The following is a 12613-nucleotide window of genomic DNA, read 5'->3' as shown; positions in this document are numbered from 1 at the left end:
ACAAGGGGTCTGAGGACCTCATCTCGGTACCTAATGGCAGTCAGGCTACCTCTGGCGAGCACATGGAGGGCTGTGCGGCCCCCCAAAGAAATGCCACCCCACACCATGACTGACCCACCGCCAAACCGGTCATGCTGGAGGATGTTGCAGGCAGCAGAACGTTCTCCACGGCATCTCCAGACTGTCATGTCTGTCACGTGCTCAGTGTGAACCTGCTTTCATCTGTGAAGAGCACAGGGCGCCAGTGGCGAATTTGCCAATCTTGGTGTTCTCTGGCAAATGCCAAACGTCCTGCATGGTGTTGGGCTGTAAGCTCAACCCCCACCTGTGGACATCGGGCCCTCATACCACCCTCATGGAGTCTGTTTCTGACCGTTTGAGCAGACATGCACATTTGTGGCCTGCTGGAGGTCATTTTGCAGGGCTCTGGCAGTGCTCCTCCTCGCACAAAGGCGGAGGTAGCGATCCTGCTGCTGGATTGTTGCCCTCCTACGGCCTCCTCCACGTCTCCTGATGTACTGGCCTGTCTCCTGGTAGCGCCTTCATGCTCTGGACACTACGCTGACAGACACAGCAAACCTTCTTGCCACAGCTCGCATTGATGTGCCATCCTGGATGAGCTGCACTACCTGAGCCACTTGTGTGGGTTGTAGACTCCGTCTCATGCTACCACTAGAGTGAAAGCACCGCCAGCATTCAAAAGTGACCAAAACATCAGCCAGGAAGCATAGGAACTGAGAAGTGGTCAGTGGTCACCACCTGCAGAACCACTCCTTTATTGGGGGTGTCTTGCTAATTGCCTATAATTTCCACCTGTTGTCTATTCCATTTGCACAACAGCATGTGAAATGTATTGTCAATCAGTGTTGCTTCCTAAGTGGACAGTTTGATTTCACAGAAGTGTGATTGACTTGGAGTTACATTGTGTTGTTTAAGTGTTCCCTTTATTTTTTTGAGCAGTGTAGTATTGCACATGGTTGAGAATGTTGTGAAAGCTATGATTAAGCCATAATGCTGTTATTAGTGAATGACATATGTTACACACATTGGCGCTACGAAATATCATTATACTGTAACCAAGGGTTCCCATGGGTGGTTTAAATTGCCCCCCCCACCCCCCCCACTCACTCACTCCAGAAAAACCCTGTAATGAGTAGTTGTGTCCAAACCTTTGACTGGTACTGTATATAAACTCAGTAAAAAAAGAAACATCCCTTTTTCAGGACCCTGTCTTTCAAAGATAATTTGTAAAAATCCAAATAACTTCACAGCTCTTCAAGGGTTTAAACTCTTGTTTCCCATGCTTGTTCAATGAACCATAAACAATGAATGAACATGCACCTGTGGAATGGTCGTTAAGACACTAACAGCTTACAGACGGTAGGCAATGAAGGTCACAGTTACGAAAACTAACGACACTAAAGAGGCCTTTCTACTGACTCTGAAAAACACCAAAAGAAAGATGCCCAGGGTCCCTGCTCATCTGCGTGAACGTGCCTTAGGCATGCTGCAAGGAGGCATGAGGACTGAAGATGTGGCCAGGGCAATAAATTGCAATGTCCTTACTGTGAGACGCCTAAGACAGCGCTACAGGGAGACAGGATGGACAGCTGATCGTCCTCGCAGTGACAGACCACGTGTAACACCTGCACAGGAGCAATACATCCGAACAGCACACCTGCGGGACAGGTACAGGATGGCAACAACAACTGGCCGAGTTACACTAGGAACGCACAATCCCTCCATCAGTGCTCAGACTGTCCACAATAGGCTGAGAGAGACTGGACTGAGGGCTTGTAGGCCTGTTGTAAGGCAGGTCCTCACCAGACATCACCGGCAACATCGTCGCCTATGGGCACAAGCCCACCGTCGCTGGACCAGACAGGACTGGCAAGAAGTGCTCTTCTCTGACGTGTCGCGGTTTTGTCTCACCAGGGATGATGGTCGGATTCGCGTTTATTGTAGAAGCGCTACACCGAGGCCTGTACTCTGGAGCGGGATCGATTTGGAGGTGGAGGGTCACAGCATCTTCTTGTCATCTCAACGCTGTGTGTTACAAGGAAGACATCCTCCCTCATGTGTTACCCTTCCTGCAGGCTCATCCTGACATGACCCTCCAGCATGACAATGCCACCAGCCATACTGCGCGTGATTTCCTGCAAGACAGGAATGTCAGTGTTCTGCCATGGCTAGCAAAGAACCCAGATCTCAATCCCATTGAGCATGTCTGGGACCTGTTGGATCAGAGGGTGAGGGCTAGGGCCATTCCACCCAGAAATGTGAACTTGCAGGTGCCTTGGTGGGCGAGTGGGGTAACATCTCACAGCAAGAACGGGCAAATCTGGTGCAGTCCTTAATGCAGCTGGTGGCCACACCAGATACTGACTGTTACACCCCCCCCCAGGGACACATTATTCAATTTCTGTGGAATTTGTTCAGTTTGTCTCAGTTGTTGAATCTTGTTAATTTACCAATGCTAAGTTTGCTGAAAATAAACACAGTTGACAGTGAGAGGACGTTTCTTTTTTTTGCTGAGTTTAGATATTTATTTTGCTCTGGGGAAAAAAAGTGTGTGTATATATACACACACTACCAGTTAAAAGTTTGGACACAACTAATTACAGGGTTTTCCTTTATTTTTACTATTTTCTACATTGTAGAATAATAGTGATGACATCAACTATGAAATAACACATGGAATCATGTAACCAAAAAAGTGTTAAACAAATCAAAATATATTTTATATTTGAGACTCTTCAAAGTAGCCACCCTTTGCCTTGTTTACAGCTTTGTGCACACTTGGCATTCTCTCAACCAGCTTCATGAGGTCACCTGGAATATATTTCAATTAACAGGTGTGCTTTGTTAAGTTAATTTGTGCAATTTATTTCCTCAATGCGTTTTAGCCAATCAGTTGTATTGTGACAAGGTAGGGTGGTATACAGAAGATAACCCTATTTGGTAAAAGACCAAGTCCATATTATGGCAAGAACAGCTCAAATAAGCAAAGAGAAACGACAGTCCATTATTACTTTAAGACATGGTCAGTCAATCAGGAAAATTTCAAGGACTTTGAAAGTTTCTTCCAGGGCAATCTGATTTATTTAGAATTCAAGGCACACTTAACCAGCATGGCTACAACTGCATTCTGCAGCGATATGCCATCTCATCTGGTTTACCCTTAGTGGGACTATAATTTGTTTTTCAACAGGTCAATGACCCAACACACCTCCAGGCTGTGTAAGGGCTATTTGACCAAGAAGGAGAGTGATTGAATGCTGAATCAGATGACCTGGCCTCCACAATCACCTGACCTCACTCAACCCAATTGAGATGGTTTGGGATGAGTTTGATCTCAGAGTGAAGGAAAATCAACCAACATGTGCTCAGCATATGTGGGAACTCCTTCAAGACTTTTGGAAAAGCATTCCAAGTGAAGCTGGTTGAGAGAATGCCAAGAGTGTGCAGAGCTGTCATCAAGGCAAAAGGGTGGCTACTTAAAATATATTGCTTTGTTAAACACTTTTGGTTACTAAATGATTCCATGTGTATTATTTCATAGTTGATGTCTTCACTATTATTCTAAAATGTAGAAAATAGTAAAAGAAAAACCCTTGAATGAGAACGTGTGTCAACTTGACTGGTACTGTGTATATATATTTTTTTCCAGTGATTTTAATATAATAACTTAAAACAATCTGTTTGGGCTTCTTGCAGTCTACAAATTATTTGTATTTATGTTCCGGCCCCCTGAACATTTACTCAACAAAAAAATAGTCCCGCAGCTGAATCTAGTTGATGATCCCTGCTGTAACCTAACTATGGAATTCTAATGTATAATTCAATATGATTCCAGCAAGTGTAGGAAGGAATGTTGGGAGATTTGGAACTGACTTGAACCATCTCATCTGTGCACATTTGCGTATCCCTGCAATGCCAATGTGCCTCCCCTGTGTTATTGCTTCCATTTTGAAATGCATCTACAGCTATCTATGCCTATTTCATATCAACACTTATTCAGGGGGGCAAATGATGCTCTTCACCAGCAATATGTTGTTTGTATTGAATTCTAGTGATATCTTTTTTGAACCATCTAAGATGGTAGACAGGGTGCTGTATTTGCTTGTGAACTAGAACAGTGTTAGTGCTGTGACCATAGCTAGATTTGCAGCTTATGAATCATTTTCCCTCTTCCGTGTGTTTTTGTGCTCCATTTCGTAATGCTACTAAGTTTTTATTAAATGTGCAACTAATTGAATAGGATTGTAGATATCCCCTGTAGATATCTCCTCTACAATTCTGCCAGCGGGTGGTCGTCATTATTAGCAGATGGTTCAGAGCTGTGTTATACTGTACTTGAAATGTGATCAAGGAAATGTCCCTCTGTGCTTCTCTTGTTCTGAATGGACTTTCAATAGGTGTCAGTCCTGCAGTTATCATAGATGCAGTGTTTTTGTGTGTTTTTTTTATAAAAGTAATTTATAATTAACCTTCTCATGTTGTATTTGTGATAATGTTGTTATTCTGTCTATTAATGACCAAGTAATTGTTTGTTATATTCTTGTGTGATGTGCTTCGTCCATGAGAGCAGAAAAATGTGCAAAGAAAGGAACAGTGATTTATTTTAATGAAAAAATTTACAATTAAATCAAGAAGATTATATAAACATAAAACCCAAGATTGTAACGCTATCCCTTACACACCATTTTGTAAAACTCTACAACCACTTTCTGCAACTGACGAGCATGGTGTTGGAATACTTGATAAGTTTTAAACACATTAAGATTAACTTTTTGTACAAATGTGTATAAAAACATATGATTGTGCTGTGTCTTTTTTGGCCTCACAGGATCGTCATGTCCAGGCTGATCGGGGTCTGCTACGAATCTATGAGAGGAAGACTGTATGAATATGGGACAAAACTAATCAAGTGCTTTAGAAAATAAGAGCAAACATGGTAAGATATCAATCCAAATCAACCGCAATAGGCTTATACACTGAACAAAAATATAAATGCAACAAGTGTAAAGTCCCATGTTTCATGAGTTGAAATAAGATGCTAGAAATTTTCCATATGCACAAAAGCAACTCAATTTGTGCACAAATTTCTCCTTAGACAAGATAATCCATCCACCTGATAGGAGTGGCATATCAAGAAGCTGATTAAACAGCATGATATTTACACAAAATAGTGGTTGTCACACAACACAATGCCACAGATGTCTCAAGTTGAGGGAGTGTGCAATTGTCATGCTGACTGCAGGAATGTCCACCAGAGCTGTTACAGAAGATTTAATGATAATTTCTCTACCATAAGCCGCCTCCAAACGTCAATTGAAAGAATTTGGCAGTACGTCCAACCGGCCTCAACTGCAGACCACGTGTATGGCGTTGTGTGAACAGAATGCCCCATGGTGGTGGTGGGGTTATGATATGGGCAGGCATAAGCTACGGACAACGAACACAATTGCATTCATCCGCCGCCATCACTTCATGTTTCAGCATGATAATGCACGGCCCCATGTCGCAAGGATCTGTACACAATTCCTAGAAGCTGAAAATGTCCCAGTTCTTCCATGGCCTGCATACTCACTAGACATGTCACAAATTGAGCTGTTTGAGATGCCCTGGATCGACGTGTACGACAGTGTCATGACTTGCCCTTTTGGGTGAGGATCATAGCTGCCAGAAATATGAAACTATTTGTGAGAAGATGTAATGTGATGTTAGCCTTCTAAATGAGAGAATTGTTTTTCATAGGAAGTCTTAACCACTCAGTCACCACACCGACGTGAGCACAGACATTACCCCCCGAGTGCTTAAATAGGACTCGTGACAAAATGTATATTAGGCCAGCGAGACCAACAGTGTGAGCTGAAAGGTACGGAATGGCTAGAAACTCAAACTTTTAACAGAGAAGAAGAAAATCTCTACAAGACCAGAGAGCATGGAGCTGTGGCTACATGTTGAAATGGTTAGACAATAGAGACCCCTGAACAAGGCAGTTAACCCACTGTTCCTAGGCCATCATTGTAAATAAGAATTTGTTTTTAACTGACTTGCCTAGTTAAATCAAAAATATATTTTTTTAAAAGAGACCAAGCAGGTGGACGGTGTGAACCGGACGTCACGAATGGTTAGACTCTATAGACCAGCTACCAGCAGCGCCAGCGGAATATGTTACAAATGGTTAAGAAATCTACAAAACTAAAGACTACACATTCACAGTCTGCTGCTGTATATGTAAAATAGTCTAGGAAACTCGACCGAAGACGAGAAACAAAGAACAATTTCCTCTCACCACTCTATTCTAAGGAACAGAGCTGCTGAACAAGCTACGACTACAAAGGAGGGGGGATCTCTGGTGGACAACCAGACTCTGTCAACTGACTCTTCAGAAAATGGACCGGCGATTTCAACACAGAGACAACAAAGGCATACAATCGTAAATATGTACATTGCAATTCTTTTCGAATGAGCAGCCAGCCGTTCATGTGCATAGTATTTCCATGAGCGTAGTTATCAGCTGTATGTACAATAGTGAAGTCCTTTGTCTTTTCTCCCACTTTCTTACATTCCCCTCCCTTTTCATTTTGTGTAACAAGCCATCATAACGGTTTAGTCCACTAGGGACCTTTCATTGCATTGTGTTAGTAACCAATAACTATACCGTGTGTGTTTATGTAATTCTGTGTGATTATTTAGTTAGTAAATAAATAATTACACCAATTTGTGTATCACTGATTCATCATGGAGACTAGGGTTTGTGCAGATTTGAAGTCAACAATGTTCAGAATGAGACTGATAGAAAGTAACAGTTAATTAATGAGAATGTAAGAGATCTTTAAGAGTTCATTTGGAAAACGGTAACTCGTTAAATAAACTTTTTCTGTGGTGCCCCAAGATTGCTAATGAGTTAATGGTTGCGATGATTCATTTAATCAACGTAATAATTAAACATAGTTAATTGATTTGATAAAACAATTGTCATAACATTAATGATAGCCAAGACACGACAACAGCGTGTTGCAGTTCCCACCAATATCCAGCAACTTCGCAAAGGCATTGAAGAGAAGTGGGAAAACATTCTACAGGCCACAATCAACAGCCCAATCAACTCTATGCGAAGATGTGTTGCGCTGCATGAGGCAAATGGTGGTCACACCAGATAGACTGGTTTTCTGATCCAGGCCCCATATAATTTTAAGGTACTGTATCGGTGACCAACAGATTCATATCTGTATTCCCAGTCATGTGAAATCCATAGATTCAGCCCTAATGAATTTATTTCAATTTACTGATTTCCTTATATGAACTGTAACTCAGTAAAATCTTTGAAATTGTTGCATGTTGCTTTTCTGTTTTTGTTCAGTATATTTTCCAAATGAATTGTTATCTGTATAGCTGCCAGATAAAAATGTTGATATTGTGTGCCCAAATGAACAGGACTGTGGTTCAGTACCTTGTCCTGGTAGCCCTGCTGGGCCATTCTATGAGTCTCCAGCCTCAGCTCCTCCTCCTGCAGCCTCAGGGCCTCCCTCTCCACCTCCTCCATCTGCTCCCTCCGTCGCTGCTCTTCCCACTGCTCCCGACGCCGCTGCTCCACCTGCAGGGGAGAGAGAACAATGAGCCACAGACAGCTTCATCCTCTAACCCATGTCAACAACTGACCCAGGTCAACACAGGCTGTTCAAGGCCTTTCATACATCCTTTTAGAATTGGAGTTTGAAGGCCCCCGCCAACCTGTGCATTGATCTCCTGCATCCGAGCCGTCCTGTGACCCTCGTCCTCCTCCCTCTCTTGGCGTCTGGTCTGCCGCTCCAGCTCTAGCTCTTCGATCAGCTCCTCGCGCCTCCTCAGAGACTCCTCCTGAGCCTGACGGTTCTCTTGCATCTTGACATCCAGCTGCTGCTGTCTGCCTGCCAGAACCTTCCAGGGAGAAAAGGAGACGCTTGGATTCTCTAGTTCTCTGTAGATACAAAGACGCAAGCTTGGCACTCCTTGGTGTGTTGCTCATGTCCTACCCTCCCTTCCCCTCAGGCCCACTCACCTCCTGCATAAGCCTCTCCCTGGCTCTCCTCTCCTTCTCCCACTCCGCCTCCCGCTTCTCCCAAACACGCTGGGCCTCCTCCCTGACAAGACCAATAATTTAACTTCTACAATACAAACGCAGATCTCCACCCCATAGTCAGACCTAGACTGGCAGGGGGAGTCATGATAGTATTGGTTCTACTGACCGGTACAGGACATCAAACTCTGCCTCCCTCTCCCTCTCCAGCTGGAGCTGCTCTTCAATGACGTGCTTCATCCAGGCGGCATCCGCCACTGCCCTCTCCCGCCGCACGCTTTCTAGACGCTGGTCCTCCTGCTCCCCCTCCAGCAGGGCTGCCAGAATCTTGCGATCCGCCTCCTGGTGAACGACACAGGCATTGCAAGCAGTGGTCACTGGTGAAGGGTGTGTCAATTCACATACAGCTGAGCAATTGAAAAAACAAGCGGACAAACCAGCTCCTCCTGCACCTGCTGGGCTCTCCTCTTCAGTTGGGCACGGTACTGGCGGGTCAAGAATCGCCTGAGTAAGGAAACAGTTTGATCAAACCACAAAACAACAACTACTGGATATGAGGCAGTTTTTCAGTCCAGATGGTTTATTTATAGTTTTCATCGTTGACTGAACTCTTCCAATGGGAGAGTCTCTTACCCCATTTCAGATTTCTTGTGGCACTCCTCCACCTTCCTTCTCTCCTCCTCCAGCTTCTCCACCTCCCAGCGCTGGGACAGCAGGGCCTCCTGCTCCTTCTTCAGACAGCTGGCCTGAGAAACAGAGATAGCATAGGGGCTCAGTCACACTACCAGCATTTACAGTGCAATTCCATATTAGGCTTATGCGGGACTACCAGGTCTTACCAACAGGCTGCCAATACCAGAAATCATTCGTCCTCACCAGTATCAAACAAACGACTGCCCGCCACCCCCATGAATCTGAAATGTTGCTTACCCCATGGACTGTATCCACGTGTTGTTTTTGTTGTATTTTGCTTGTGATTTATATTGTTGTATGTGTTTACAGTGCCTTGCGAAAGTATTCGGCCCCCTTGAACTTTGCGACCTTTTGCCACATTTCTTTCATTCCTTTTGCCACATTTCAGGCTTCAAACATAAAGATATAAAACTGTATTTTTTGTGAAGAATCAACAACAAGTGGGACACAATCATGAAGTGGAACGACATTTATTGGATATTTCAAACTTTTTATCTCTGCGCTTTTAACGGACCTCTGAGACTATCACAGTGCAGGTGCATTTATACGGAGACTTGATTACACACAGGTGGATTGTATTTATCATCATTAGTCATTTAGGTCAACATTGGATCATTCAGAGATCCTCACTGAACTTCTGGAGAGAGTTTGCTGCACTGAAAGTAAAGGGGCTGAATAATTTTGCACGCCCAATTTTTCAGTTTTTGATTTGTTAAAAAAGTTTGAAATATCCAATAAATGTCGTTCCACTTCATGATTGTGTCCCACTTGTTGTTGATTCTTCACAAAAAAATACAGTTTTATATCTTTATGTTTGAAGCCTGAAATGTGGCAAAAGGTCGCAAAGTTCAAGGGGGCCGAATACTTTCGCAAGGCACTGTACGCAGTATATGTGGTGATGCTGTTGAGTTTGAGATGAGATGCAAGACAAATTTTCTGAAATGGACAAATTATTATTAATATGTCGTCTGACTGGTCTCCATAGTCTTGCTTTACTCAATGCACTACACCATGTACGGTGCTTCTTCTTATGGTTTAACAGTACCATTTTCCTCCTTTGCAGAACTAAAGTGTCCAGAGACTGAACGACAGCTGCTTGCTTACCTCTTCCTCCCGGAGCTTGAGCTCTTCCATCTGTTTGCGGAGCTCTTTGGCTCTCTCCCTGTCCTCTCCTCTTCTTCTCTCCTCTGCCTGCTTCATCCTCTGCAGCGCCTCCCGTCTACTCGTCTCGTATTCGTTCTCAAAGCGCCTCTTCTCCTCCTGGGCTGCCTCCTCATGCTGCAGGTTTCAATGCCGGGATTACTTTGGATTACCACTTCATTGTCTTTCGATGATAATCAGTTTAAGATATGTCTACACTATTTGTCTTATTTTGAATAAGCATTGTGGATATCCACACATTTAAGGAATGTCTTATTTTTCACCCTGAGTAAAGAGTAGTCTAATTGGAGTTTATTTCCATAAAAGAATACTGTACTCACAGATGAAAGAATGCTCTTTAAATACTAATGACCATCTTGAAATTAAATACTCAAACCTGAGTTAAAGCGCACTAACTGAAGTGAACTAAACCCTGCGACAAAAAGGTAATACTGGCTGTAGCATTGAGCGCATACCTGTTTTTTCACCAAGGTCTGTGTCTGCCATTGGCTCACCACATGATCTTTATGTAAAGTTGACTCGACCTGTAGACACAAACAGCTCAATCAGGATTCGATACACAGAAGAGATGGAACAATTGCATCACAAGCCCTTTGGTTTCCAGATCAAGTGTACTTGACAACAGTTGTACTATACAGCACTTAGTCACCAGTGTTGTGTTAATTACGCACCAAATGGACTGAAACGGGAAGGACTTGTCCAATAAGAAACACATGTTGTTGTGACGAACTGTCAAGGGCTAGTCATGGCATCCTAAACCTCTAATTCGTCGGCCACTAACCTTCTGCAACTCAGGGTTGTTTTTCTTCCAGTGCTCCCTCAACAGCTCTTCTGCTAGCTGTGTGGTGGAATAGTAAAACAACAAAAATCATATGTCAATGGTCATGCACTCTGCCAGCTCAGTGCTCGTGTATCACATTTGTTTTTGAGGAATAAACCAGATGAGGTTGGTGCCTCTATACCTTCTTCCTTCGTTCCTCTCGGCCTGAGCGGAGGTCTTCGGTCTTGTCCATCAGTTGCCTAGTCAGTGTGCTCCTGTCAGGGACAACATCCCGTAACTCAGCCTCAAGCTGGTCCCGCTCCTTCTGGAGCAGGGTCCTGAGACGCTCCCTGCGCTTCTCCAGACTCACCACCTTCTCCTCTTTCAGTCTCTCTTTGTGGTATGCTGACATACTGATGGATGGGAGAGAAAGGAGATAAGCCATTAACTAGTGATAATGGTTTTCAAGTACCATCCATTAGATCTACTGATGGTGTTCTTATCATTGTTGAACTATTGCCACTACAAGAAAAGTTGGATCAATACTAGATACGACTGGAGAATCAGGACATTTTTTAAGCATGAAATTAGTTAAAGCCTAATTCCCATCATAGTATCTCAGTCAATTATCAGTTTCTGAAGTACAAACAATACAGCGGAAGGACAATACAGCCCTTCAGAATTAGGCCTACCTCTCCTGGTATGATTGACGAGAACTCCAGTGTGCCTGCTTACTGCTTACAACGTTCTGTTGTCTGTAGTACTTCGAGTTCATCTCCCATTGCTGCCGCCAACATGCCTCCTGTTCCCGCTGCCGGCAGTGCCGCACCATCTGTCTTTCCAGAGAACGAACTCGACTAGGCCAGTGGGCAGAGAGGGTTGGTAGAGCCATATAGATCTAGATTGGAAAACTCTATTCAGTTACCTATTTAGAAACGGATCCAACTGCTTCTGTTAGACAAAAGCAATGGACAAAGCCGTTACTTGCTAGCTACAGTAGATAGCGTAGCTAGCTAGATTCAAAATATGACGCCATCAGTAAAGTCCTAACAAAAGTTAGCTAGCGTAAAATGCTAATCGACATTTGTCTTTACAAAAGTACGTTTTGCATCAAATTGCTTACCAGTCAACGTTCCCTCTCCAAAATATAATTTTGCGGCTGGAGAAAATCCTTAGATTTCTCTCTTCCCGTTTCGCTTAGTAACCAAATCCCTTCCTAGTTACACTACGGAGATTCACAAGGGTCAAACAGCTCGATGAGTAGGGCATTGTAATGATGAATGCAATTTTTTTCCCACATTTATTTAACCAGGTAGGTCAGTTGAGAACAAGTTCTCATTTACAATGGCGACCTGACCAAGATAAAGCAAAGCAGTGCGACAAAAATAACAACACAGTTACACATAAACAAACGTACAGTCAATAACACAATAAGGGGGGAAAATGAAAAATCAATGTACAGTGTGCAAATGTAGAAGAGTAGGGAGGTAGGCAATAAATAGGCCATAGAGGCGAAATAATTACAATTTAGCATTAACACTGGAGTGATAGATGAGCAGATGATGATGTGCAAGTAGAGATACTGGGGTGAAAAAGAGCAAAAGGGTAAGTAATAATATGGGGATGAGGTAGTTGGGTGTGCTATTTACAGATTGGCTGTGTACAGGTACAGTGATCGGTAAGCTGCTCTGACAGCTGATGCTTAAAGTTAGAGACTCCAGCTTCAGTGATTTTTGCAATTCGTTCCAGTCATTGGCAGCAGAGAACTGGAAGGAAAGGCTGCCAAAGGAAGGGGTTGGCTATGGGGATGACCAGTGAAATATACCTGCTGGAGAGCATGCCAGACTTCGGGTGTTGCTATGGTGACCAGTGAGGTGAGATAAGGCGGGGCTTTACTTAGCAAAGACTTATAGGTGACCTGGAGCTAGTGA

The 12613-nt window shown here is 43.6% G+C and overlaps 1 protein-coding gene across 2 annotated transcripts; it reads right to left on the bottom strand.

Moving 5' to 3' along the window:
- Positions 1 to 4610: 4610 nt before the first annotated feature.
- On the bottom strand, positions 4611 to 11927 carry LOC112248246 (trichoplein, keratin filament binding). Of its 2 annotated transcripts, none has more exons than XM_024417110.2 (13): positions 11806 to 11927; positions 11375 to 11580; positions 10885 to 11095; positions 10704 to 10760; positions 10378 to 10446; positions 9866 to 10039; positions 8702 to 8814; positions 8506 to 8572; positions 8238 to 8410; positions 8051 to 8132; positions 7744 to 7929; positions 7463 to 7606; positions 4611 to 4887 (listed from the first exon to the last, which is right to left on the bottom strand). In XM_024417110.2, exons 2-13 carry the CDS (start codon positions 11572 to 11574, stop codon positions 4855 to 4857), a joined length of 1509 nt encoding a protein of 502 aa, XP_024272878.1. In that variant the 5' UTR covers positions 11575 to 11580; positions 11806 to 11927; the 3' UTR covers positions 4611 to 4854. The 2 variants fall into 2 exon arrangements, with proteins under 2 accessions (XP_024272878.1, XP_024272879.1); XM_024417111.2 differs by having other exon boundaries at positions 11375 to 11633; positions 11806 to 11915.
- Positions 11928 to 12613: the final 686 nt, after the last annotated feature.

This window comes from Oncorhynchus tshawytscha, linkage group LG04 (genome assembly GCF_018296145.1).
Source record: "Oncorhynchus tshawytscha isolate Ot180627B linkage group LG04, Otsh_v2.0, whole genome shotgun sequence".
In the NCBI taxonomy this organism is placed as follows: Eukaryota; Metazoa; Chordata; class Actinopteri; order Salmoniformes; family Salmonidae; genus Oncorhynchus; species Oncorhynchus tshawytscha.
Note: the sequence above shows the minus strand (reverse complement) of the source record. Positions and strands in the feature narration are given on the sequence as shown.

Bases quoted from the DNA above. Each gene is read 5' to 3' on its own strand.
- LOC112248246 (XM_024417110.2), bottom strand. From the start codon at position 11,574: ATGGCTCTACCAACCCTCTCTGCCCACTGGCCTAGTCGAGTTCGTTCT. The intron at 10,447-10,703 runs GTTAGTGGCCGA...TTGTGTCTACAG, and splicing joins ACAACCCTGAGTTGCAGAAG to GTCGAGTCAACTTTACATAA. The intron at 8,133-8,237 runs GTCAGTAGAACC...TGGTCTTGTCAG, and splicing joins GAGTTTGATGTCCTGTACCG to GGAGGAGGCCCAGCGTGTTT.